Source organism: Ursus americanus, chromosome 16, assembly GCF_024610735.1.
Source record: "Ursus americanus isolate L20-20 chromosome 16, mUrsAme1.1.p, whole genome shotgun sequence".
Lineage (NCBI taxonomy): Eukaryota > Metazoa > Chordata > Mammalia > Carnivora > Ursidae > Ursus > Ursus americanus.
Window position 1 is genome coordinate 20007182 of NC_142142.1, and position 24912 is coordinate 20032093.

At 48.0% G+C, this 24912-nt stretch overlaps 1 protein-coding gene across 3 annotated transcripts in view; it reads right to left on the reverse strand.

The window, feature by feature from the left end:
• Positions 1-552: 552 nt before the first annotated feature.
• Positions 553-24912, reverse strand: part of ME3 (malic enzyme 3) — a 205005-nt gene continuing 180645 nt past the window's right edge. For all 3 annotated transcript variants that reach the window (XM_045815639.2, XM_045815638.2, XM_045815640.2), the window contains exons 8-15: positions 24124-24233; positions 9772-9869; positions 9394-9507; positions 7201-7306; positions 6451-6593; positions 5729-5902; positions 2121-2219; positions 553-788 (exon numbers count right to left, since the gene is read on the reverse strand). In XM_045815639.2, coding sequence (XP_045671595.1) covers positions 627-788; positions 2121-2219; positions 5729-5902; positions 6451-6593; positions 7201-7306; positions 9394-9507; positions 9772-9869; positions 24124-24233 — 1006 coding nt within the window. In that variant the 3' untranslated portion in view covers positions 553-626. The remainder of the gene's footprint in view (positions 789-2120; positions 2220-5728; positions 5903-6450; positions 6594-7200; positions 7307-9393; positions 9508-9771; positions 9870-24123; positions 24234-24912) is intronic.

Here is a 24912-nt window from a genome sequence, read left to right on the forward strand (position 1 = left end):
CTACTCAGCCTTCATACCCATCTGAGTCTTGAAGGGTGTGTATTCCTCCAACAGGGATTGAACTTCCTCATGGTTGGGCCATGCTCTCTGGTCAGTGGCTGCCTTTACCTTCCTCATTTTCCCATGACTCCTACCCGTCTTTTATTCTTGGGTCTCAGTGCACACATTTCTCTCACTGAAGTCTTCTCTTATGTTCTCATAGGAAGTATCTGCTTCCTTCTCTGAGTACCCTTGACCTTTATCTACCCTTCTTTCATGGACTTAATCATTTTCTCCCATGTGGCAAAACACAGAGTTGTGTCCATACCACATCTTCTTCACTAGACTCTAAGCTTTGTAAAGGCAGAGTTCTAGGAAGGATTCTAGATTTCCCACAAGATTTAGCTAATTGTTGGCAATGAGATGAATAAATTCTTAGGGAGGAAGTCAGAAGAGGGTTACAGAAAAGTGAATTCTTAGGGTCTTCAGGGACAAGGCTCTCATTCACTGTGTGGCTGAGTATCTCCCCTCACACCAGAAAGTTCAAAGGAAAAACACAGTGACAAAGGTGGCTATTTTAGAACCCATTTATATTGTCAGTGTTACTCTGGGCTTGTTCCAGCCTCACACCAGCCGCTGAGACTGCATCAGACTGTTTGAACATTCATGGCTTCCTTGGGCCAAGTATAGCTGTCCAGTGTAAAGGAGTCATAGTCTGGAGTGTAGACCAGGGATCTTACAAAAGCCTCCTTGTCCTTGGGCTCCGGGTAGTAGGAGGCCAGGTTGTGTTTGTATGCGAAGTCGAGGACCTAGGGAAAAACATAATTTCCTGAGGAACTGGAACTAAGGAGTAACCTGCCTAAAAGTTGCCTCAAGGTTGCTTGGGAGTCTGTGGAAGGGGAATAGCCCCTGCAGAACCATGAACTGTTGTCCCTGAAGCCAGCGGATAGGAGGGATTTTGAGCCTTCTGCCTAGGTAGGAAGCTGCACCGCAGGGGAATAAACAGAGGCCTCAGACTCAAGTCTGCTTCTGCTTCCAGCTGACTGTGGGTCCTCAGTGGTGACATTATCCTTGCTGAGCCTCAGTTTCCTCATCTGTAAAGTGGGAGTAATGAGACCTTTCTCTGGAGTAGTGGGAGGATAAAATTAGGTAACAGGCAAAATCAGGGGGCCAGTACCTGATATTTCCCCCCCTCAATGTGGGTTGAATTGGGAGAAGAGCCTGGACATTGTTCTCTGGGTATTAGATTTGGTTTCAGAAGAGCATTAAACTCAATATCCCCGAAAGGAAGGAAATGGACAGGGTGGAGCTGGGACTATGAGCTGGACTGTTAGTCTTGAGGGCTGATTCTGGATTGTACAATGGACAACTCATGGGGAGCACATGCTGTTGTGCAATGCATCTTCTGAAATTATATTTAAAACTTACAGAAAATGTAAATTATATATGCTAATAAAAATGATAGTATAATAAACCCTAATTCAATCATTATCTATATTAAACAATTATCAATGTTGGGCCAGTCTTTATTGCACTCTGTTCTGATTCTCTGAAAACCCATCATCTCTGCGAGGTCTCTAGGAAGACATTTTTCCTTGGAATATTCCATGAACCTGATCACCCTGTGGCCCAGCCATTCTGAGAAAAAGGGGAGGCATGAGCATTTACCCCACACTGAGTGTGCAGCTTTCTCACTGTCCTCTTTAATCTTCAGAAATCTGGGAGAGAGGAATTACCATCCCCTTTGGAAAAGGAGGAAACTGAGGCTCGGGAAAGTGAAGCGATTGGCAGAGCTGGGATGCAATAGCCTGAGCTGTTTTCATGATGCTATGAAAATTGACCTTTCTGTATAAATGGGCACTTATGATTCAGTTTTTAAAAATTCCACCCACATTCTGGTCCACAAGACTATGGACTTTGTTGACCTTTTTGCCTGGTGTTTGAGGGGAAATCCAGGAGCTTTCCCAGAACTGGCCCAAGTGGGTGTTGGGGGTGGGGCCTCGAGCTGCAGGCCAGAGTTTCTCACTGATGGGAGCTCAGGATTCTCCACAGCTGCCATCCCCTTGGCTCTCCTAAACTCATGGAGAGAGGAAGTTGTTGAGTCTCACTAGCCATATTTCCGGGGGTAGGATGCTCCTTACTTGGATGGCGATTCTCAGAGACACATCTCGGATGGTGCTGAGTGGTGGGTACAGTCTCCCCTGGGACAAATGCTGCTCAGAGACCTCTTGGGCAATTTGCTGGGGAGAGAAAACCGAGAGGAATAAGCTGCGTTTCTGCCTTCCCAGAACAAGCCCAAACGGTTACCCCAGAGACTCACCTTGCCCTTCATAGGTGGCCAACCACTGCAGTTCCCATTGTAGTCTCTTCCTCCTCATGGCCCCAAGGCAGCTTAATGCTTGGGCTTTTATTATTTTTTTTTAAAGATTTATTGATTTATTATTTTAGATAGTGGGTGAGGGGCAAAGAGAGAGGGAGAGAGAGAATCTTAAGTAGGCTCCATGCGTGGCATGGAGCCTGATGTGGGGCTACATTTCACGACCCTGAGATCATGACCTGAGCTGAAATTAAGAGTTGGACGCTTAACCAACTGAGCTACCCAGGTGCCCCAATGCTTGGGATTTAAGCAAGGAGTCGTCCTTTCTGTACTGTGAGATTGGCTGAGCGTTTAAATTACACCCTAAATTCTAAAGGAGAATCACTAAGACCAAGATGAATAAACTTGTGGCTTGTAAAGTAGACTCTGGGATCTCCCCTTGACTGGTCCAGCCTATTGCATAGAGATCCCTGAGACCCTCCCTTCCCGAGTTCCAGCCTCTTCCACATGCTTAGTAACATCCTGGGTGCCCACCTAGGGCATCTTGTCTCTGTATTCAGAGCTCCTTGAGCTCTCCCTTCCAGTCCTGAGGAAAGGCTTCTTCTGCAGTGAGTGACACCACAGAGGGGCCTTAGGCTTTATCTGAATGAATGCCGTCGGCACAGCATCCTGGGAGCAGCACCTCCCACGGCTTCCTTCCCTAGTTCAGAGCTGGTCTCTGAGGCCCAGCTCTCCCCCTCAAGCCTCATCCTCCAGCCTCAGGCACTGGTGCTCAGTCAGCCTTTTGGAACAGCCTCCGTTATGTACTGGCTCTGAATCCACTCCCACCCAATCTTCTTGTGTCAGATTTAAATTTGGGAAAAACCATGGTGCTCTCTGAGAACTGTGTCCCAGAATGGATGAGCCAAAGGAGTTGGTCTTGCCTCAGAGTTTGGCTGACATTAGGGAAGTGGATCTCCTCCTCTTCTGCCTCATTTTCATGCTCCTGTCTCTCCTTTCCATTCATTCATTCAAACATTAACTGTGCTGTATGGTATCCCAGGCTCTGTCCTAGTTGGTGAGGGTCCATGGCAGAGAAGCCCTTTTCCTCCTGTCGTCTGGAGTCAGGGGACAATTAACAAACACGTACAACAATTATAACATAGAAGTGAGTGCAAGCAAAAGGGGCACATAGGCATAGAGGAAAGCAGGGCCTGGTCTGCCATGTACAGGAAACCTTTCCAGGGATGTGACACCAGCTAAGACCTGAAGGACAAAGTATGAATTACTCAAAAAAGGAGAGACAATAGCATATGCAATTTCTTGGAGAGAGGCAGCAGGAGGGAGCAAGAGTTCTAGACTGTGAAAAGAACATGGCTAGGTCAATGGTAGGGGGATGCTAAAGGCTGGAGAAGAAAGGAGGGTGTGGTGATGACATGCCTTGTATGGAAACCATGTGAATTAGTTTGGGCTTTATACTGTAAGCACCAAGGAGCCATTCAAATGTCTGAAATGAGGAGAGAGATGGACTGTTCTGGGTTTTCAAGGATTTTCTTGGGAGGGGGGTACAGAAGATGGGGTTAGAGGGAAGCAGGATTTCCATGGCTAAATCTGTATCTGGAAAAGTTACCCTGCAGAGTGAAGAGATGTATCTTGTATGGTGGGTCACTTCTCAGACATTGGGCACTGGTAATGCTCTGCTTCAGCTTGGAGTAAATCATTTGGGGCCATTCTGGTGCTATTGCTCACAAGCCCAGTGACCTTGGACAAGTAAGTTCAACTCTCTGTGCCTCACTTTCCTCGTGCATCACATAGGGATAATCACTATATCTTTTTTACAGGGTTGTTAAGGTGGAATGAGATATATAAATCCCCTTAAAAAAGTGGAATGAGATATATAAAAATCTCCTAAAAATTTCCATAGGAAAATCAGATTCAACTTAAATTGTCTTAACTTAAAAGTACCCCTTTCAGAAATATAACTCACCAGCCTTTTAAAGACCAGGCTGTCAGCTCCTAGAAGGGAGGGATCTTGTTCTGTTTGTAGCAAGAGATTAATAGGTGGGTTGAGGAGAGGTCCCTGTGTAGTTGATGGACACTGTTCATGAAACGATGGAGCTGACCTGTCCCAAGCACTAGGAGGTGGGGGTGTAGATGTCTCTTGAGGTTACAGAGGAAAGCTCTAGCAACCATCTTTCTGCGCAACAGGGGAGTTTGCTTTCAGGCAAATTTCAAGCAGGAAATGACTCTTCCCATCCAATGGGTGTATTCAAACAGCTCCACCCATGGCCACGGGACACCACCAGCACTGATGGAGCAATAAGAAGAAATACACAGAAGAGCCCACAAGATGGATGGGGGGCCAATAGCACAGCTGTAGCCAGTGTGCCTATGGCTGGGGGGAGGCTGACAGACTTTCAGGAGACACTACTTTCATGTTCTTGTGGAGCCAGTGCTCAAAGACCAAGAAGTAGTAAGAAGGAGCCTAGAGCATGAGACAGTTCCTTGTGGGCCTCATAGAAGAGGAGCTACAGAGGGCTGCGTGGAAGCTGTTCCTGTGTCTGGCTGGCCTGGGGCTCTCACCAGTGCCATGGCGAGGGGGAAATGCAAGCATGTCAGAAATCACAGTAGAGCCTTTGGAGCTCACGGGGGATAAATATATTTAGTGTTTGTTCATAGTTTTGATTAGTTTAATCCCTCAAAAGAGACACATCTATAGTTTCCTCAGAGTGAAGATAAATGTGAAGTGCCTGGCATTCAGTAAACACATGGTAGATGTGAGGCACCACAGCTGTCCGAGCTGGCAGCCATTATGATGAGTGTGCACTGGCTTTCCTAAGGGACTCTGTTGTTTTCATCACGTCCAGTGAAGACTCATTTTGAGAGTGTTTCTAGGAAGATACCTGGAGCAGGAGCACCCCTGTATCTGTGCTCAAGATCCAGGTCCTCAGAGTAGGCAAACCAGGCTTGCGGCCTATCCCCTCCTTACAGAAAGCTGCCCTAGTGGACCTTATTCTGCAACCAGTTACCCTGGTAATGTGGCCAAGATCAGTGGTCGGAAGAATCCATTGCCAGTCATGGTCCACGAGCCTCGTGTCATACGGCTTTGGTGGCCTTGCCTCTGTTCTAGGCATGTATATGGGCACTGCTGAGAGGCAAGGCGCAAACTGAGGTATGTCCGCTCACTGCCAGTGGCTCTTATCAATACCTCCTCCCACTGACTATTCCTTATTCTCCCTTAAAACTGTTGTGTGTGTTCTGAGAGAAGGTTAAGCCTCAAGATGATCTTGGGAGTAGCTTGAGGTTCAAGCATTTTGAGGATCTACTGCTAAGGTTAGGGGCAGGTGGGTAGAAGAGATGAGCAAAGGAATCTTTGGGGGCGCAGTGTAGGACCTGGTATAGATCACAGGCCCAACTGGGAGCATGCATGAAAGGGATCAGGGACAGTGATACCTCTGCTGTCAGGAGGAAGATCTCATCTGGGATGTGCCGGATCCCACCAGCAATGACTCCCAGAGCAACTCCAGGGAACACATAGGCATTGTTTCCTTGCCCAGGAATGAAGGTCCTGCCATCTTCCAGAGTCACACTCTTAAAAGGACTTCCACTGGCAAAGATCCCTCGGCCCTGGAGGCAGGAAGAAAACCAGAGATGGAACCTGGACATGGGTTTCAGGCAGTAATGGCCTCGTTTTATCTCCTGAATGTCGAACCCTTCTTCATTCTCTCCCACATGCTCAACATTGTGCTGGCACACTGCAGGTGCTGCAGGACCAGAAAACTTAGCCCCCACTGAGTTACCTGGCATCCCAGAAATCACTGAGAGGTGAAGGTTTTCACCCTGTCACCTCCTGAGAAGGCTAACCCAGGATATGACAGGTATGCAGATGACCTAGAGTCTACGAATGCCTCAGGTTCTGGTCCAAGCTCTATGTTACTAGAGGGATCTTGAGCAGTATAACATGATGGTAAGAGCTTGGGCTTCAGAGCTAGACCTGGGTTTGAGGGCCAGCTCCACTCCTTATTAGCTCTGTGACCTCAGGCAAGTTATTTCATCTTTCTGAACCTCAATTTGCTCATCAGGGATGTGGCGATTTTTCTTCACCCTCATAGGGTTACTCATAATTATTGTTACTATGTCCTCTCAGCCTGGGGAAGGAAGGACTCCCCGCTGACCTCAGTGACCCGGTAGCACTTCTCAGCCGTGCACTCGGCCTTGCTGGTGGGGTTGCTCAGGGCAAAGATGATAGGGCGCTCGTGGAAGGAGGCCATGTCCCTCAGAATCTGCTCCGTGAAGGCTCCTGCGATGGCAGCAACACCTACAGGGAAAAGGGGGGTAGTAGGGATGCCTACTCTTTATAAACACCCCATTCCTCTCTTGGTGGTGGTGGTTGGGGGGGTACTTGGTGCAACATGAAAGACTCCGGAGTCTTGGCAATAGCATCCAGCACAAGGATGGATGGAGGGAGCTGAAGAGAAAAGGGTTTCCTTGCTTGAGCTGGTTAAGACCTCCTGTTAATCCCTGAGGGAACACTGGTCCCTTCAGGTCCCTGCCTGGTTAAGATGTACCTGTGAAGGCATTCCTGGGCATTGTCCTGTAGAGTGCGTGGCTCTCCCAGGGCAGGGAGATATGTCAGGCTCCCCTCCTTGGGAGAGCAGTGCTCACTTCCTTTCAGAGAGACCAGCCCTGTGCTTTTCCACTGCACTGCATAATTCTGCATCCCTAAGCCCCAACTTGGTGCCTTAGTTCTATGGTTTTTCTACAGTAGTCACTCAGTGAAAGATTGTGGCACTGAGGTGGACATGGGATCGGGGAGAGAACAGTGTTGCCATCAATTACTTATGCCTGCTGGCTGAGCCTTAGTTTCCACCTGCAAGGCAAGAGGGTTAGCTGGGCTGGACAGTGGGCCTCCTGCCTCCTCCTACCTATGATGGCCGTGGGCTTCACCAGCCTCACCACCTCCTCCAGGCTGTTCACTTCAGGATGGTCCTGGGCAAACATCTCCTTCTCATGGTTCAGGTGGCTCCTCCCCTGCAGGGAAAGGAAAACATGCTTGGCAGTGGGAACTGCATGGCTGGACACGGCTGCACCTGGAGATCCCGAGAGCATTCCCCGGAGAGCCCTGTGCTTCAGGGCTTCTCCCTCAGAAGCCTCGGCACTCATCAGATCTCCTGGTAAAACCTAAGGTGGAACCTAAGGATTTTAATGTGTGTTTGTGTCACAGTGTGAGGGGTGTGGGGGTCTTCTTTAACCCAAACCACACATAGAGAATCCATAAAGTCTTTCTTTGCACTCTTAGGGTCACAGGTTCCTGGGCCAGGACAGAAAGGCTCTCATAAAATGCCTTAGTCTGACCAAGACTGTTGGCCCCACGGTGTCTGGCACTCAGGCCAGTCTAGGGATGGGGGCCTAAGCCACCCGGGGTTAGGAAGCTAATTTGAATGTATTTTACAAGAGCCATTGAGCTCCCTGTGAATAATAATAAGCTAAGCCCCAGGACAGGCTTGCAATGTCTGGCTCTCCCCAACAAGCTCCGGGTTCTTTCCATTTCTTCAAACAGGAGTTGGGGGGTGACTGGCTGGTAAATGGGATAGGTGTTCTGATGCCTCCTTTGGGTCAGCTAGCCTCATGGGAATCAGACTAAAGACATCAGCTCTGAGAGAGACTCGAGTAGGGGTAAGCTTAATGGGATGAGCAAAATAACGTTGAAAGGTGGCAAGAGGGAAGCGTGGCGGCCTCTGGCAGCTGTTACCTGTGCCTGCATTCTGCTCTGGAATGACCTGTGGTGGGAGGGGAACTCCTTCTAGTGGTGATCTGGCTCTGTATGAGACAATGGAAGGTCAGTGTCTGCTGAGGGTCTCTTCTATTCTTGGTAAAGAGCCCCATGTACTTCCCCCCATTCCTATCACTGTCATCTTTTAAAAAAGTCTCTCACTGACATTCTGTGTTAGTGGAATTTTGGGCATTAAAACATGGAGCTCTCTGAAGTCCTAAGGGAGGAGGCCATCCAAATGTGCCCCTCACCATCGTCCAGTCAGAAGCTGGACTGTTTCTCGTTCATTCTTTCACTCATATCTTTTTTTTTTTAAAGATTTTATTTATTTTACAGAGCTAGAGACAGCCAGCGAGAGAGGGAACACAAGCAGGGGGAGTGGGAGAGGCAGAAGCAGGCTCATAGCAGAGGAGCCTGATGTGGGGCTCGATCCCATAACGCCGGGATCACGCCCTGAGCTGAAGGCAGACGCTTAACCGCTGTGCCACCCAGGCGCCCCCTTTCACTCATATCTTAAACATAATTACGCCTCATTACATGCCAGGCATTGATATGAAGACTATAAAGTCTAGTGGGGAGAGAAACAATTAAAAGGACAACTGCCTTACACTGTGGCAAGTACAATGTATGGAGAGGGATGGCTACATGAGCATAAATGTAGGAAATGGACCGAGACCCAGATGCTCAGAGAAAGCATCTTGGAGGAGGAAACAGAAGACAAGGAGGAAACAGATGGGCCTGAGGGTTGAGAGTGGGTGTGTGGCAAAAGAGAAGGGCATTTCAGGCAGAGGAACACAATATGCAAGGATGTGGATGAAAGAGGGCATGTTACTTTTGGACTTTTGGAAAACTATGATTTACTGCAGCTGGAGGTTAGTGCAAGACAGGAAGTGGTGGGAGAGAAGGCTGGAAGGGGCATGCATACACACACTTGCCCATGTATTCAAAGCTTTTTTGTTTTTTTAAAGATTTATTTATTTATTTATTTGACAGAGAGAGAGAGAATGAGAGAGGGGACACAAGCAGGGGGAGTGGGAGAAGGAGAAGCAGGCTTCCCACCAAGCAGGGAGCCTGATGCAGAGCTGGATCCCAGGACCCAGGGATCATGACCTGAGCTGAAGGCAGACACTTAATGACTGAGCCACCCAGGCATCCCATATTCAAAGCTTTTGGACAGAGCAGTTAAGGCTACTTTGAGATTTATCTTCTGCTTTGGATGTTAGAACATTACCCCCCCTGTTGCTCTGTATTTTGTCTGAGGATTTTGCCCCTTGGAGACCTCTTACAGTCCAATTCCAATAGCTGTAGGTGTCCAAAAACTTCTAGGTCTCCAGACTGACAGTACCTTGACAATGAGCCCCTTGGAGTCCACCATCCAGATCTTCTTTGTGGCCTCTGCCTTGGGTACGCCTTCTTTCTCTAGGGCCATGACAAGGAGGTGGGCGATGCCCATGGCTGCCTGGGAGGTACCATATGATAGATGTTCAGATACAAGGCAAACAGCTGTTCAACATTTATCAGAAGCTTTACCAAGATCCTCTCTTCTCTGCCCCTTTCCCCCTATTCCTAGGAGGCCCAGGAGTCCTTGAGACACCCAAATGTGGGTGCCCAGACAGCTGCAGTAATCACAATATACTTGTGTTGCTTCCTCTTCTGCGAACCCCTGAACATCTCCCTTCCTTCATGCTTCTCTACCCATCCTTGTTCTTCTGATGGCACGTACCTCACCCGCACCTTGGAAAACAAACACGTGATTGGAGAGCTTGTTCTTGGTGATTCGCAGAGCAGCCAGGATCCCTGCCACAGCGACAGAGGCCGTGCCTGCAACAGAGTGCACCGAGATCAGTCTCTGGCCACTGGCTCCCCACCCCTAAGAGAAGACGCTTGGCAGAGTTCCCCAGCCCTGGAATGTGTGGCAGAACAAGCAACTTTCCTTAGCCCTTACAGAACTCCAGGCTGTAAACATGCAGGCTCTGGAGTGTATATGCCCTGTTTGTAGAGAACTGTTCTTTTGATAAACAGCTCCTGGATTGTGATTGGACCCTGGGAGAGAGGATCAGATAGTCAGGTGCTGCTACCATTATCGTTCATAAATGAAATGACAAGGACAAATATAATAGAAGTTGAAAAGAAGGGTGAGCCTCATGGAATAATTTGCTTAAGGGATAAATGGATAAAAAACAAATTAAAAATGAGACCACAAACTAGCCATGAGATATTAAGTGACTGTGGGAGCTGAGCTGCCTATCTTATCCAATGAGTCATAAGGTAGGTGTGCCCCGTAGCATACCATCATCGATGGCTTGAGCCTGTCTAGAAGGTACAAGTAAGTGCACGAGCAGGTGGCTCAGACTCGCTTGACCCCTTCTTCTGCTGCATGATTTATTTTTTTTAATGATTTTTATTATATTATGTTAGTCACCATACAGTGTTGCATGATTTCTTCTCCTTCAATGCACACCTAGGGCCTCACTAGGGATTCCTTATAACCAAGGAGAAAGAAGCTTGGGCTTGGTTTACCGATTATTCTTAATGATATACTGCCATCAGTGAGAAGTTTATGGTTGCAGCTACACAGCCCCCGTAAAAGGAGCCCTAAAGGGTGATAGTGAGAAAAATATTCCTAATGGACAGGGGTTCACATTGTAAATTTGGTTGTCCATTTTGGTCCAAGAGATGGTTAGGTCTACATTGATTCATGCAGTTGCTAATGGTTTGGCTGATGGTCAGGGACTTAGAATAAAATAAATAGTAGGATTGGTGATGAAGAAGTCTGGGGAAGGTGTGTGTGGATGGACCTCTTGGGATAGGTACAAAGTGTGAACGTATTTGTGTCACATAGGAAAGTTCACCAAAGGGTGTAATGAAATAGGTTCCCTCAATCAGGTGGACAAAATGGCATGTCCTGTGTATGTTAGCATCCTTCTCAGCCACCTGGGGTGTAAGCACTGAGTTTATGTATAAAGTAGCCGTGGTGGCAAGGATGGAAGCTATGCATGGACTTTGTCTCACCAAGGCTGACTGACTACAGCTACTGCAGAATGACTAACCTGTCAATGGCAGAGACTAATGTGGAGCTCCTGGCATGGCACCGTTCCCTGGGAGGACCATCTACCTGGCAGCGGGATGAGGACATTGGACTCTTCCCATTATAGACAGGAAAGAGATTTATCCTCCCTGCAATAAACAAATATTCTGGATATAGATTTTCTTCCCCTGTATCTAATAGTCTGCCATTGCCATAATCTGTGGATGCCCTGTTATCATCCTGATATATTCCAGGCAATAAGGCTCTAATCAAGGAATTCATTTCACATTAATACAAGTGAAGCAATAGGCTTATGCCATGGAATTCAGTGGTTTTCATATGCACTCTGCCACCCAGGAGCAGCTGGCCTAATCAGGAGAATGGGCTACTGAAGACTTACTTAAGACTCAGTTGAGGTAACACCCTATGAAGCCGATGAAGTTCTGTCTTACAGGCTGCTATATAGGATTTGATTTAGCAAATGATACATTGTGCTCTTTCTCCCATAGCCAGAGTACTTCAGTCTGGAAATCAAGGGGTTGAAGTGGAAGTGGTTCCTTTCACCATTTCACCTAATAACCCACAAGCAGAAATTTTGCTTCCTGTCTCTTCCCAAGAGACAAACGCTTCTCTAAGAGTTCATGACATGGTTCTACCAGATTGAGAGTTGAGCCTGCCACCTGGCCATTTGGTTCTCTTTTTGCCATGAAATCAGTGGATAAAGAAAGACAGGGTTACTTTACTGGCTGTTATCAGGTTATTCATCCTGATAACTGAGGGGCAACTGAGGTCAGGAGGGACTAGATCTGAGCCCAGGGGATCCTCTGGGGTATGTCTTAGTACTTGCATGCTCCATAGGAGATACTAGGGAATACTACTGCAACAGAAGAGACACAGGACTGCTGAGGATTCACATCCTTCAGAAATAAAGGTTTAGGTCATCCCACTAAAGAACCCTGGCCAACCGAGATCCTGTCTGAGGACAAGAAAACATGGAATAGGAGGTTGAGGAAGAAATGTATAAGCATCAAGTATGGCCTCATGACTGGTCACAGAAACAAGGAATATAGCAGCTATGCATAGTTTCTTCCTTGATGACTATGTGATTTATGTAATGGTATATATTAGCTAATTTATTCTCCCTTCTCCTTCCTCTTATTATTTTATATAAGTATTATTGGAGGTTGATTCTACAGTTTAGTGTTTAGGTGACAGAATTTTTAAATGTGACTGTGATTGAGTTGCAAGAGTGGTTAATCCTCCCCAGGGATGGGTAGTGTGACTGTTTTCCAGAGATGAATAAAATGACTATAGAGACTTCGCCCCTCCCCATTTTGGGGAGAAGGTGAGAATGTTTTCATTTGTTGGAAAGATGGATTTTGTTAGGTATTTTGTTAGAGTTGTGTTTTTGTTGTTGTCTGGAAGTATCAGTGTATAGAACCGTGTATGTGAATGCTGAATAGTTAGGTGAAAGGATGGACTGTGCCAGTTATTGGGTAATTGTTTCTCAGTTTCAAACCCACCCTTCACCCAGCTTTGTCTGCAAACCACTTCCCAGCTTTGCCAACTGGCTCTATGCTGGGCTCTGCCAATAATGGGCACCAAAGGGTGACGGAAGGGCCAGCTGAGGGGGAAGGAATGCTTTTTCCAGCATCATCCCTGCCTTGAAAGATTGCCGGATAAAATGTAGGACACTTAACTTTGAATTTTCGATAAACAACAAGTAACTTTTTTTTTAGTGTACGTCCCATGCAATATAAGTATAAATAGTCTAAAAAATTATTCATTATTTATCTGAAATTCAAATTGAAGTAGGCATGCTGCATTTTCATCTTGCTAAATCTGGAAACCCCACAGGCTTGGTTTTCCACTTCTACAGCAACAGAATATTCCAGAAGCAGCAGTTCAATTCAGTTTGCAGCTTGTCCGTCACTTGCAGAACTAGCCTGGTAGCACAGCCTTCAGAGACACCAACACTAGCTGGCTGCCACCTGGTCTTCCCTTTGTTCCCTAGCCTCAGGGCTGGGAGCAGGTCCTTTGAGCTCTTCATTTTTAAAATACATAATAAGCAATACTCTGTACTAAGTCTTCTCTGTTAAAGCAACTGGTGTAGACCCTTACTGCTAGAGAGTTCATGATAATGTAATCACATGGGCAATGTTAGCTTCCATGATAGTCAAAGAAAAGGAACTTACAGGTAAAGTTGCACAAATCAAAGAAATTGATGTTATCCAAGGCTGGTGAGGGAGTAGTGAAGAGTAAAAAGTTCCAGCATAAATTGTACTTGAAAGTGTTACGACCTTTTTTGGAAGACTATTTCCCAATATAGACCAAAGGCATAAAATGCTTGTGCCCTCTAACCTCGTACTTCTACTTCTGGGAAGCTATGTATGGAAAAATCCACAACGCATGTCCTAGGATATTTATGACTGTGTTATTTATAATACAGAATGACTGGAAATAACTTAAATGTCTAACAAAGGAGTAACAGTTAAGTAAATTAACTAGCATGGACACTCAGAATATATTGCATCCATCAAAAATGATCATTATGAAAATGATGTAGCAACATAGAAAATGCTATTAACTTTGTAACTAATATCAGATATTGTTCTAAGTATTTTATATGTCTAACTGTAAAGATGTTGTTTGTTTAATCCTAACTATTATCATCCTCATTTTACAGCCTGGGAAAATGAAGTAAAGAGTTGTTTGCTGAGTTGTCCAATATCATATAACAGGGTGAAGATTTGAAGGGAGTCAGGGAATCCCAGGGAATCAGGCTCTAGGCCTTGTGCTCTTAACCATTAGACTATGCTCCACTGAGTTAGTTGGAAGGAAGAGAACCTTAAAAGGTCTTCATATCATGATTCTATTTGTAATGAAACACACACACACGGAATCTGGAAGGAACAACAAAACACTAAAGGTAGAAGTGTGGGAATATCAGTGAATTTTCTGTATTCTTTTTCCAGTTATCTAAGGCATTTGTATTTTGTAGCTCTGGGGAAGGGCCTTCTCCCAGAATATGGGCCGTGTTTGTGCCTAGGTTAGAGGCCATGTGTTGGGCCAAGACAAGGGCACAGCAAACACCTGGAGCTTAATAAGTACACATTCATCGTTGTGGACATCAGAAGGTGGGACCAGAGATGGGAGCACAGAAGGTAGGGTACAGGCTCTCCACCCTTCACATAGGAATGGTGTGGAGGAACTGCTGAAGTGTCACAGGGTCCCACAGCCTGAGCTGAGGACTACTGGGGGCTTTCCTAACACTCTTCTGAGGGTCCCCGAGGAGCTCACTGTTCACGTACTGAGGCCCTACCAAGTGCCAGGCACCATGCTAGGCACTGCAGAAGGTGAGTCAAACATGGTCCCTCCCTCAGGGAACTCCCTGTTCGCCAAGGCCTGGGCACCAATAACTGTAACATAATCAGTAGTCAGAGGTCGTTGTGTGGAATTCATTGCCTTCGTTTATTTATTAAGCATCAATTATGTACCAGACTCTGGGGTACCAAGGATACCCTTGGTAACAAAATAGGTTTATTCCTGCTTTGTAGAGAAAGTATAATCAGTATTAACTGATTACAAGTGTGATGACAACTTCTATTAAGAAGTTGTTCATGATATGCTTTTTGTTCATGTATAGAAAAGTATATTGTCAGCATCAACCTACCTTTGCGTCATGCCGCCCCATGTACTCTTTGTATCAGGTGTATCGATCATTCCCCAACAGGTCGTGTCTTTTTACACTTCTGTGCTTTGCCCATGATGTTTACCATCTATAGGACCTTCTGCAGTTCATTATTTATTCCTTAGGACTCAGTGCACAGGATCTCCTCTGCCAGACACTCCGTTTTCCCCAGCCAGGTGTCCTTAACCTCCCGTTCTTTTCCCAGATCTACTTTTTATGTAACCTGCACAAAGTGGGGCTATATCATGGTCAGGCCCAGTACTGTACTGCATTCAAAAGGAACACCAAGCTGACCCCCAAGAAAGCATCAGAAAGCAATTTAAAATCGCTTACACGGGTAGTGAGAATTGCATGGTATGACCCTCCTCCAGATTCCTAAATATGCTTGTCTATGATTTTCTCATAGTCCACTTATTGTATCAGCTACTCCCCATGGCTGCCTTTCCGCAAACAAATCCACCCATCCTATTCTCTGGCTCTCCATAGGCACTTCCATTTTGGTTCTACTGAGTCAGAGTCTGTATTTCAGAAGATCTGCAGATGATTTATATGCCCATTTAAGCCTGAGATGCATCGAACTAGGTGGCTTGTCTAGGTGAAGTACTAGTTTCCTTCCATTGGATAGAGGGGGTTTTCTGCTCATCTGATTGTATTTCACACCATCTTCTGCCTCCTGAAAGGAGATGTGTGAGACATGCGACACCAGATGGCGCCAAAGATATTCCATCAGAGAGACTCCCAAAGACATCACAGGCTTGATGGGTCCTTTCCTTCTTGGACACCTAGTATCTATTGTGGTTAGAACCTGCAAGCTTTACAACTGAGTTTACCTGCAGAAATTCAGTGCTGAAAGGGGACTGGAGAGCATAGCCTACAACACCTGCACACAGGAGGAAACAGGACCCTGCCAGTCAACCAGTTGGAAGCAAAGCAGGGAAACCGGGGATGCTACTTCCACCCCTTCGTGGTCTCTGAAGCTTGGCCAGCCTCTCCTGACTCTGGACTTGAAGGCAGCAGGAGGGGCATGATGGGCTTTCCTTGGGGGAGAACTAGGGGGTGGTGGTGGTGGAGGTAGAAGGAAGAGGACTTAGGCAGTAGATGTCAATGGCTCTGGAAGGGGTGGAGAACACAAAACAATGGGAAATCTGATAGGAAAGAATGGAACGTTTCCATGAAAGGATACAAGGGCAACCGCCATTTATTGATAACTCTCACCGTGACCTGACTCTGGGCTGTGTGTGCTCAGCTGCACTTGCTCATTTAATCTCTACAACAACCCTACCGAGCAGGTACTATGAACCTCCATTTTTTTTCCCCTCTCAGGAGTGGAAAGTGAGGTTCAAAGAAAACAGAATCAGGAGGGAACTTCTGAATCCTCCTACCACCAAGGGTAGAGACCTTCTGCCTCCACGTCCATGTACTTTGCCTTTTCCTCCTGTTTCCAGGAATCAGCTGTCCCGGCTCCTCGCTAAAGCCACCTCCAGGCACATGCCAGATCCTGTCCGTTTTGCCCACTCACGAAATTTGTTTTGTAATTTTCTCTCTCTCTCTTTTTTTTTTTTTTGCATCCTCGGTTTATCCTCAGTGGAATCACTGCCATCAGTATACAAATGTGTCATCAACCTCCCATCTTTAAAAGGCTTTATGTTGACTCTGTATAGTCCCACCCTTTTATTTGTAAAGAGCTGAATATACTTGTTGCCCCTATTTCCTTTTTCCTCAGTCTCCCTGAAACCCAGTCCAATCAAGCCACTGTCCCCACCTCTTGACAAGGTCACCTGTACCACCACCTTGCCAAATTCAGCAATGAGTCCTCAGCTGCTGCTTCCCTTAACCTCTCAGCTGCATTGGATACTGCTGCTCATTTTCCCTTTGGGAAACTCTCCGCACTTGGCTCCTGGAGCCCCACGCTCCTGCTCTCCTTTCTGGGATCTTCCTCTGGGGCCATCCTGTGAAGTGGCAAGTTACCCTAATTACAGACCAGAGCTCAAGAGGAAAAACAGCAGTTCTTGAGCCCCACCTTATAAAGTTTGGCAAATAAAGTTATCGCTATCATTAACTTTCATTTTGGGCAGCTCTTGGGTAATGTGCTAGGGATTTAAGAGTGGAGAGGGAGGAAGCTGTTTAGGTTTCTGGAGGTAAGCACCTGGAGAGGCCCAGGGGTGAAGGGATGTTGTTGAACCTGGCTTGTGCCCATAAATGCCACGGGCAGCCCAAAGTGTGACTGGTTGTTTCCCATTCACAGTGAAAGAAAAACAAGTTTTCCTTTTCAGAGGGAGCTTTCCATAATTACATTTCCTGCAAATGAAGTATTAGAGGTTGTACATTCAGGAAATAGCACAAAAGGACAAGCTGAAAAGCTAGTTTCTAACAGTCACATTTGACAAAGTTAAAGGAACTTCCATGCTGAACAACAGATGGCTGGAGACAAGGGGAAGAACCAGCCATTTCTCAGGTGAGGCAAGGGTGCTGTCCCAGACGGGACTAGAGCAGGGAGTCAGGCGTGGTCAGGGTCTGCTCTAGGTGGATTCGGAAGCCTGGGGCCTTTCGGCGGCTGGGCATCCTCCCCTGCAAGGCAAGGCACCTTCCTACAGCTGCTGGCCACCGCATTCATTTGTTCATAACATTCATACATTCATTCATTCATTCATTCATTCATTCGTGTCCTGGGGGCCTGTTCTGGGGCTTCATGGCACTAGGCCTTGGATATAGAAGGATGAATAAAACCATCTGTTTGTAGGTAGTTAACAGCACATATGTTCAGAAAATTCAAGCTCCCTTAATTGGATACCGAGCAAAGGCCTTCTAGACAACTTCAGCCCTATTTCTGTGTCATGAGGAGAATTTTCTGGAACCCCTGGACTCCTGGCCCATGCAGAAGATGAGCTAGCCCTATTCTGACACAATTTGGGAGGAACCAGAGGGAATAATTACTATCTTCTTGGCTTCTCTGGGGTTTTACCTGATGCAACAGGGTAATAGGAGGTCACAGAGGAGCCAGGATCAGATGCAAGAGACCCATGGGAACCTCAGGGCTAGAGACAGCCCTGTAAGTGAAGAACAGCCGCAGAACACAGGACTTCATGGGGTTAAAAAAAGGCTGTGGAGAGAGAAGGTGGAGAAGGCCAGGGGAGGCTCCACTGCGAGGGAGAGAGATTGGAAAGGCCAGGAACTGCTGCTCCATGTGTGTGGTGATGGTGTGGCGGTGGGGGCAGCAGACCCCTCAGAGCCAGAGGGAAATAGCTCCTGGTGCCTTGTAAACAGGAAAAACCAGCTAGACAGAGTCTTCAGAGCTTGGCCATTCCTCCCCATCTGCCCCTTTGGTATCAGGACATCTGAGCTCTGGGAAACTTGGAGGCATTCTGCAAAGTGGGTGACTCTTGGGCTCCGGGGAAGGGTGGGTCAGCTAGACCCCTGTGAGACAAGCTTGGCTCTGGGTGTGGTACCCTGGAGGAGGTGAGGCTTGAGCCTTTAAGGATACACAGAAGTCTATGGACTCTGAGAAACAAACTGCGGGCTTCAGAGGGGAGGGGGGCGGGGGAATGGGATAGACCGGTGATGAGTAGTAAGGAGGGCACGTATTACATGGTGCACTGGGTGTTATACGCAACTAATGAATCATTGAACTTTACATCAAAAACCAGAGATGTACTGTATGGTGACTAACATAATAAAAAATATTAAAAAAAAAAAGGATACACAGAAGTTAGCCAAGAGCAGAAGAGAATTCTATGCAGGGCCAGCACATTCAAAATCACTGAGTTGGCAGAAAATTCATAGAACAGTGAAAGGAAGTCAATGGGCTGGAAGAATAGGGTGTATGTGGAACGTGGATAAAGGTCCTGCCTCCCTTCTCAGGTTTGCCGACACCTGTGCTCACACGGATCTGTCCTCACCTCCAGCAGAGCCTCTTGGTGTTTGGGTATCAACCCTTCTTCCCTCCCTCTCATACCTGTGCCATACTATGCACCAGAGGTATTCATACTAGAACTGAGCACTGTTACATGCCTGTCCCTGCCTACACATCACTCCTGCCCTCCTAACAACCTGCTGCCACAAACAGGGGTCACGATGGAAACACTTCACGGTGAATCAAGCCAACCAGAATAGATGCTGGCTTTTAAAAAGCATCCTGGTCATTCTGTCGATACTGGCTGATTCTCATTCCTGGCTGTTAATACTATTATGTCCATTTTTCAGATAAAGAAAAGGCCATGAGGATTTAAGCCTCTTGGCCAAAGCACAAAGCAGAAAAATTGAGATTCAGACTGAGGCTTGTCTCAATCCAAGGTCTGACTGTTAAGCCCTCTGACTCACAAATGAAAACTTGAAAATGTGAGAGGGAGATGATGGCCTGATGTACCATGCAGCACCCTGACAGGCCCTCTGGCCCCGGGGATGTGTTAGGACTCGGGAGCAATGTGGTCCAGGGCAGGCTGGTGGGGTAGGAGGATGCTCTGAAATAGACAAGCCAGCTAGACTTTCATGACCCTGGCCACATGGTGTGAGCAGCACGCAGAGGGGGCTAGGGAGCCAAGGTCACTAGGCCAGCAGCATCCTGCATCTGGCTCCTGGGGAAGGACGCAGCTGGCCTGTCCTCCAGCATGACCATTGCTGTGGCTGTTCGCCTTCCATGTCTCTTTCTCCTCCCCTAAGAGCGGGGATGCTTCTCTGGTCCCTGCTGAAACAAGTCACCTGAGCCCCTGCCTTTCCCACAATGTCCGCAGAGACTGCCGGCCATAAGTCAGGGCGTGAGCAGCCCTGCTCACAGAACCAACCTGGGGCAGCTGAGGCTTTCTGTGAGTCAGCTGGGGTGGGGGCAGAGGAGAGCACTGGCACCCCGGGGAGCACCTGACCTTTCCAGCCCTGGGGCTCCAGAGGCCCCACCATGCAGATCGTCGTGTGGGGTCGGTGAATCCCAGGTGTGTGGGACAACAGCAGGACTGGCTGGGAGACAGTTTGAATTATGTGCTGGAGCTCCTGCTCAGCTCCCGGCATGCCCCTGCCCTCACGGAGCGCAGTCTGGTGGGATCCTGAAGCCTTTAGTCATGTCTTCCTTGTTCCACCAAGGATGGGAGGTCGGGCTGGTATTCAGAGCAGTTAGCATGGCCCCAGTCTCATTTTTATGTGGGCAGCCTGGTTCCAGTCCCTACCGTGTGTGGGGTTTCCGGCAGATTCTGACAATGAGTCCTGCTGGGGTGGGCTGGGCCTCTCCCCAACAAACACTTGTGACTTGTTTCTGGTGTCTGCCACTATCAATGCCTCCCTCTTTTCCTCCCCCCACTTCTTGCTCTCTCTCTCAACCCTCTTCAATTCTGCATGTGGATGTTCCTTTTCTATTTTGAGCATGGCTATATTGTTTTATGTTTCATTTTTCTTTACTTTGGAGGTAAAAGAAACCAATTCTAGCATGAGCTTAATCTTCCATGTTGTCCCACGAGTCCTGGAATTCCTCACCCATCTCCTAATTACCCACTTAGCGCTGAGAACACAAATCAGAGGCTTCTGGTCCCATCAGTAACCAGCTGGTGATGGGGACAAGCCCCTTCCTCTGTCTGGGTCTCCTCTTTGGTCTGTAAACTGGGGGAGTTGGAGGAAGGGATGGGGAAGATGGGAGCAGCAGGCTGCTGGAGACCAGTGACACCCCCACTTATGTGGGATCTGGAATTTAGTCCTTAGCAAGAAGACTCGCTGCACCCACATGGGGGAATAGGCAGCCTGATGTCAGGAGACGGATGGAGAACTCCGAGTCAGAAATAACTAGGTTCTAGTCCCACCTTGTGCCTGGCTGGCTATGTGACCTGGAGCAAAAGGTAATCCTTGAACTTTAGTTTCTTTACCAGTGACATGGGTCAGCAATGTCTGTCCTCCCTGAAGGGGTGGGGCTATTTCGAGGAAGTTGTGAGATAGTGTGGATGAAAAACACTTTGCCCATCTAAAGTCCTGTGTGCATGCAAAATGTTCTTACTCTGCACAGCTTGGGCTCCCTGGGAAGCACATTCTGAGACATGTGGAGTGTTCTGGATGTTACCAAGAAATGCCCTTGGGATTAGCACCTATGGAAGGGGGGGTAGGGGAAGCAGGATGGGGCAGAGGAGAAGCTGGGCTGTGATGGAGTCCTCAAAGCCTCAGCCAACCCTGTGGGGAGCTCTGGAGTTAAAACATCCCCTTTGCGCTGTCCTACGCTGGGCCAAAATGGCTGGGCTTCCATGTTCCCTCATCACTGGGTGAGGGCATGTCTGGCAGGGCAGGACCGTGGGCTAGGCGGCTCTCTGTAGCTGAGACTCTCTGCCTGACACAGCTGACAGCCCTGCCAGCAGTTGGGACGAGTCTTTTCTTGAAGGACGGTCCGGGGAGGGGGGGTCTGCCTCCATGCCCATGTCTTTACTGTTGTCACTTACATGGTTGTACCTAACGGTCAGACTGTCCTGATCAAAGACTTGATATTATAGGGACCCTGACATTCTGGTACTATTTGCTAGCTCTTGTTACACATTTTAGATTCATGACTTTTGTCTTTACTTTCTGAGAAAAGAATGGGAAATTCCTCTGCTGTCTGCTGTGGGGCCCAGAAAACTATTCCATCTGGCTTTGCCTGGGAGCAAAGTAGACTCTGCTGGAACTGGCTATAAACTGGAAACAAAAACCAATGAATTGATTTAATTAAAAAATGCTACGTGTGTGTATGCGTGAGGGTGCACACGTGAAGATGTATATCCGTCTGAGCGTGCACGATGACCTGGACAAGAGAGGCTGCAGGGGCACGTGTCCCAGGTGGACACACCCACAGGCATTGGTGGGTGTGCTTATGAGGAGGTTAGTTTGTGTGCAGATGTCACTCATCCATTCTGCAGGTACTTATGAAGCAGCTATAATGTGCCCGGCACCGTGCTGGGACCTGGGGAGTGAGAACAGCGGACACAGTCTCTGCCTCTGGAAACTGATCGTCTCTTGGGGAGACAGACGATTCAGTGTGGGCGCTTGGGGTACAGTGTGGTAAGAGAACTAACAGGGGGGCACCCACATCAGATTGGGGGAGCAAAGGCCGACGTGAGGCCTTCCTGGGACAGGAGAGCCTGAAGCTGAGTCGTGAAGGCTAAGCAGGAGTTATTCAGGCGCAGATGATGGGGAAGGACTGAGGAGCAGAACTTTGATGGGCAGAGAGGACAGACAGGGAAGGAGATCAGAGGAGTAAAAGTAAGGGTGGGTCAGAGGACAGAGAGGTTATTGGAGACACGAGGGGCACAAATCGGCAGATCCCCAAAGCCTTACACTTCCCGTGGGTGAGCGTGAACTTGCTCAGGAAGAGGGAGTTGAGCCCTAGTTTCATCCTGGAGGTGCTCCCTGGCAGCGGTGGGGGGCAGTGGAGGCAGAGGGATGGCAGGGCCCGGGTGTCCTTGTGCCCATGGTTATGAGGACGTACACACATGACTGTGCGCACATCTGGAGTCTGCACCAGGTGTGCAGGATGGCAGGGCCCGGGTGTCCTTGTGCCCATGGTTATGAGGACGTACACACGTGTGTGCGCACATCTGGAGTCTGCACCAGGTGTGCGGCCCCTGTGGACTTGTTTTCCACTTCCACCTTCTGGCCTTGGCAGCCCCGTGGGCCCAGGGGGATGACTGTCCTGCCGCTGACTCATGAGTGAGGGCCATGACGGGGCAGTGGGTCAGGGACTAGCTGGCAGGTGTTTCCTAGAGGGCCACAGTCACCCCCCTGCCCACTGGGCGAACAGTGAGGTGACCAGCAGGCGGGCAGGGAGTTAACATGCTGCCCTGTCTGTGCAGAGCACCGCACTTCTCTGGGTGAGGCCAGGCTGGCGGCCAGTGCCTGTTCCAGGCCCATACATCTGGGGGGACAGAATCCCCTGGACGAGGGGTTGCCATGGGTCAGCTTGCCCTTACTGGGTCTCCCCTCTCTGGCTACCTACTCTTCAAGTGCTGATGTCATATACTTTTATCTTAATTGTCTAATAATATGCTTAACTGTGCTATCCTGCCTCTTGAAATTTATGACCAATACAAAAAAAACCCATCTATCACATTTCTTTAGCCCTTAATGTGGGCCACGGAAAGGAAGGGGCCTTTGGTTTTGTAACAGTGTAAGGTCTCGGAACAGTATGGTGCATGATTATGAACTTAGAATTTAGAGTCCAAATTTCAACGCTACACTTACTTTCTGTGTAAGTTACTTATTCTCTCTGTGCCTCAGTTGCTTCATTCCTAAAACAGAGATGATAAAATCTCATAGGATTAAAAGTGTAAAGTGCTTAGAACAGTGCCTGATGTACAATAAATATTCAGCTCTAAACCTTAGCTATTATTACCTGGGTTTGAGTCCTCCCAGGTGTAACCCTAACTCATCTAATGAAAAGTTGTGACCTTTTTGGGTCTTATCTGTAAAAATGAAGGGTTGGCCAATCTTTTACTCCCAAGGACCAATACCTGTCCCCCACCAACTTGTTCTTATTCTGATATGCATCTTTGCTTTTAAAAGATTTTGCTTGCCAAACTTCATTTGTTAAATAATAATCTATATGTCCTCAGGTTCCCAATGCTCTGACTGAGAAGGCCTAGATCAGGAGAGATGATGTGTGAGGGCCTCCCCTCCCCCCCGCTCCAGTTTCACATACTGGCATTTCCACAGCAGGATGCAAGTGCCTTCAGATACTTCTGGGCCATTGAACAGGTAAGGCAGTTGACCCTGAACTTCCCATTGGCTTTTGGAGTGCCCTGGGGCCCTGGTGTCAATGTTTTTCAGAGTTATCATTCTAAGTAGCATGCATTCCAGCCAAGTTAAGAGAAGGGACTGTCCTGATTCCCTGACAGAGCTACCTAGTGTTTGGGAAATCCAAGAGTGACTTACTGTGGCTGGGGATGGCCATTTTTACGGTGACTGATGCTCTGGTGTGATGAGTCCTGTGTACTAGTATTTTCTATATATTAGCTCTTTAAATTTTCATAGTAACCTCCCAAGGCAGTTCTTATCACCCCCGATGACTAGGTGATACAACTACAGCTCAGAGATGTGATTAGCCCAAGTTCAACTAGCTAGAAAACGGCAGCATTGATTAGTATTTCTCTCAGATATTAAATCACATAATTCTTACTTTCCTCTGAAGTAGTAATCATGTCCACTTGATAGGTGAGGAAACTGAGGCCTAGTAAAGTTGAGGGACTTTTCCAAAGTCAGAGAGCTAAGAATTAGCCAAGTGGGCGGTGACCCCAATAGGAATGCTCTTTCTTCCACAGCTGCTGGCAGCACATGAGCTGGGAGGCGCCCCCACTCTGGCACCCAGGGCAGCCTGTGGGAAGGCCTTGGTCCCCAGTGGCTTTGTCGGGCGGGGCGAACCTTACCTTGGATGTCATCGTTGAACATGCAGTACTTGTTCCGGTATTTGTTGAGCAGGCGGAAGGCATTGGCATTGGCAAAATCTTCAAACTGGATGAGGCAATTTATTCCAAACCTGTGGGCAGGGAAAGGGAAGAACTCATGATTGCCTCCCTGTGTCCAGTCCCTGGCAGATCCCAGCCTGCCCTGGGGAGTAGGGAGGCACAGGACAGGAGGTACTGGGGGTGGCACGGCTCATGTGCTGGGGTTGTTGCCACTTCGCTGGCTCCTGGACTCCTGGGCTCTGCCTACCCCATTATGATGAGGATGGGGAAGGGAGAGAGTGGGAACACTGGGCCTGGTGGTCCGCTGAGCCCATATCCCTGTATCTAATGTAGGCTGGTGGCTACCATGGGCTATGGATGGCAGACCCTGGGGGGTGTTGGCAAGACGTGAGATGGGGCCTGCCCTTCTTGGGGCCTGCAGCCATCTGAAATCCCAGCAGCAAGCTCACTTCCACCCAAGTGCATGCAGAGACCCCAACTTCCCAACCACTGGGGCCTGGAGAGCCTCTGCAGCCTGCAAATATCTCTCTGGGTGGGTCCTGAGACCTAGAGCTCCTCCACTAGAGACTCTTCTGGGTTCAGGTGCTGTGACCTGCTCAGATGCAAGGAAGGTTGGCAAAGGCCACTACATGAAGCCACTGTCATCTACCTACACCTTGATAAGGGTGTTTGCCAACTTGCAGGTACACGAGAATCAGTTTGTGAGCTTGTTCGAAATACAGAGCCCCAGGCTCATCTGCCAAGGATTCT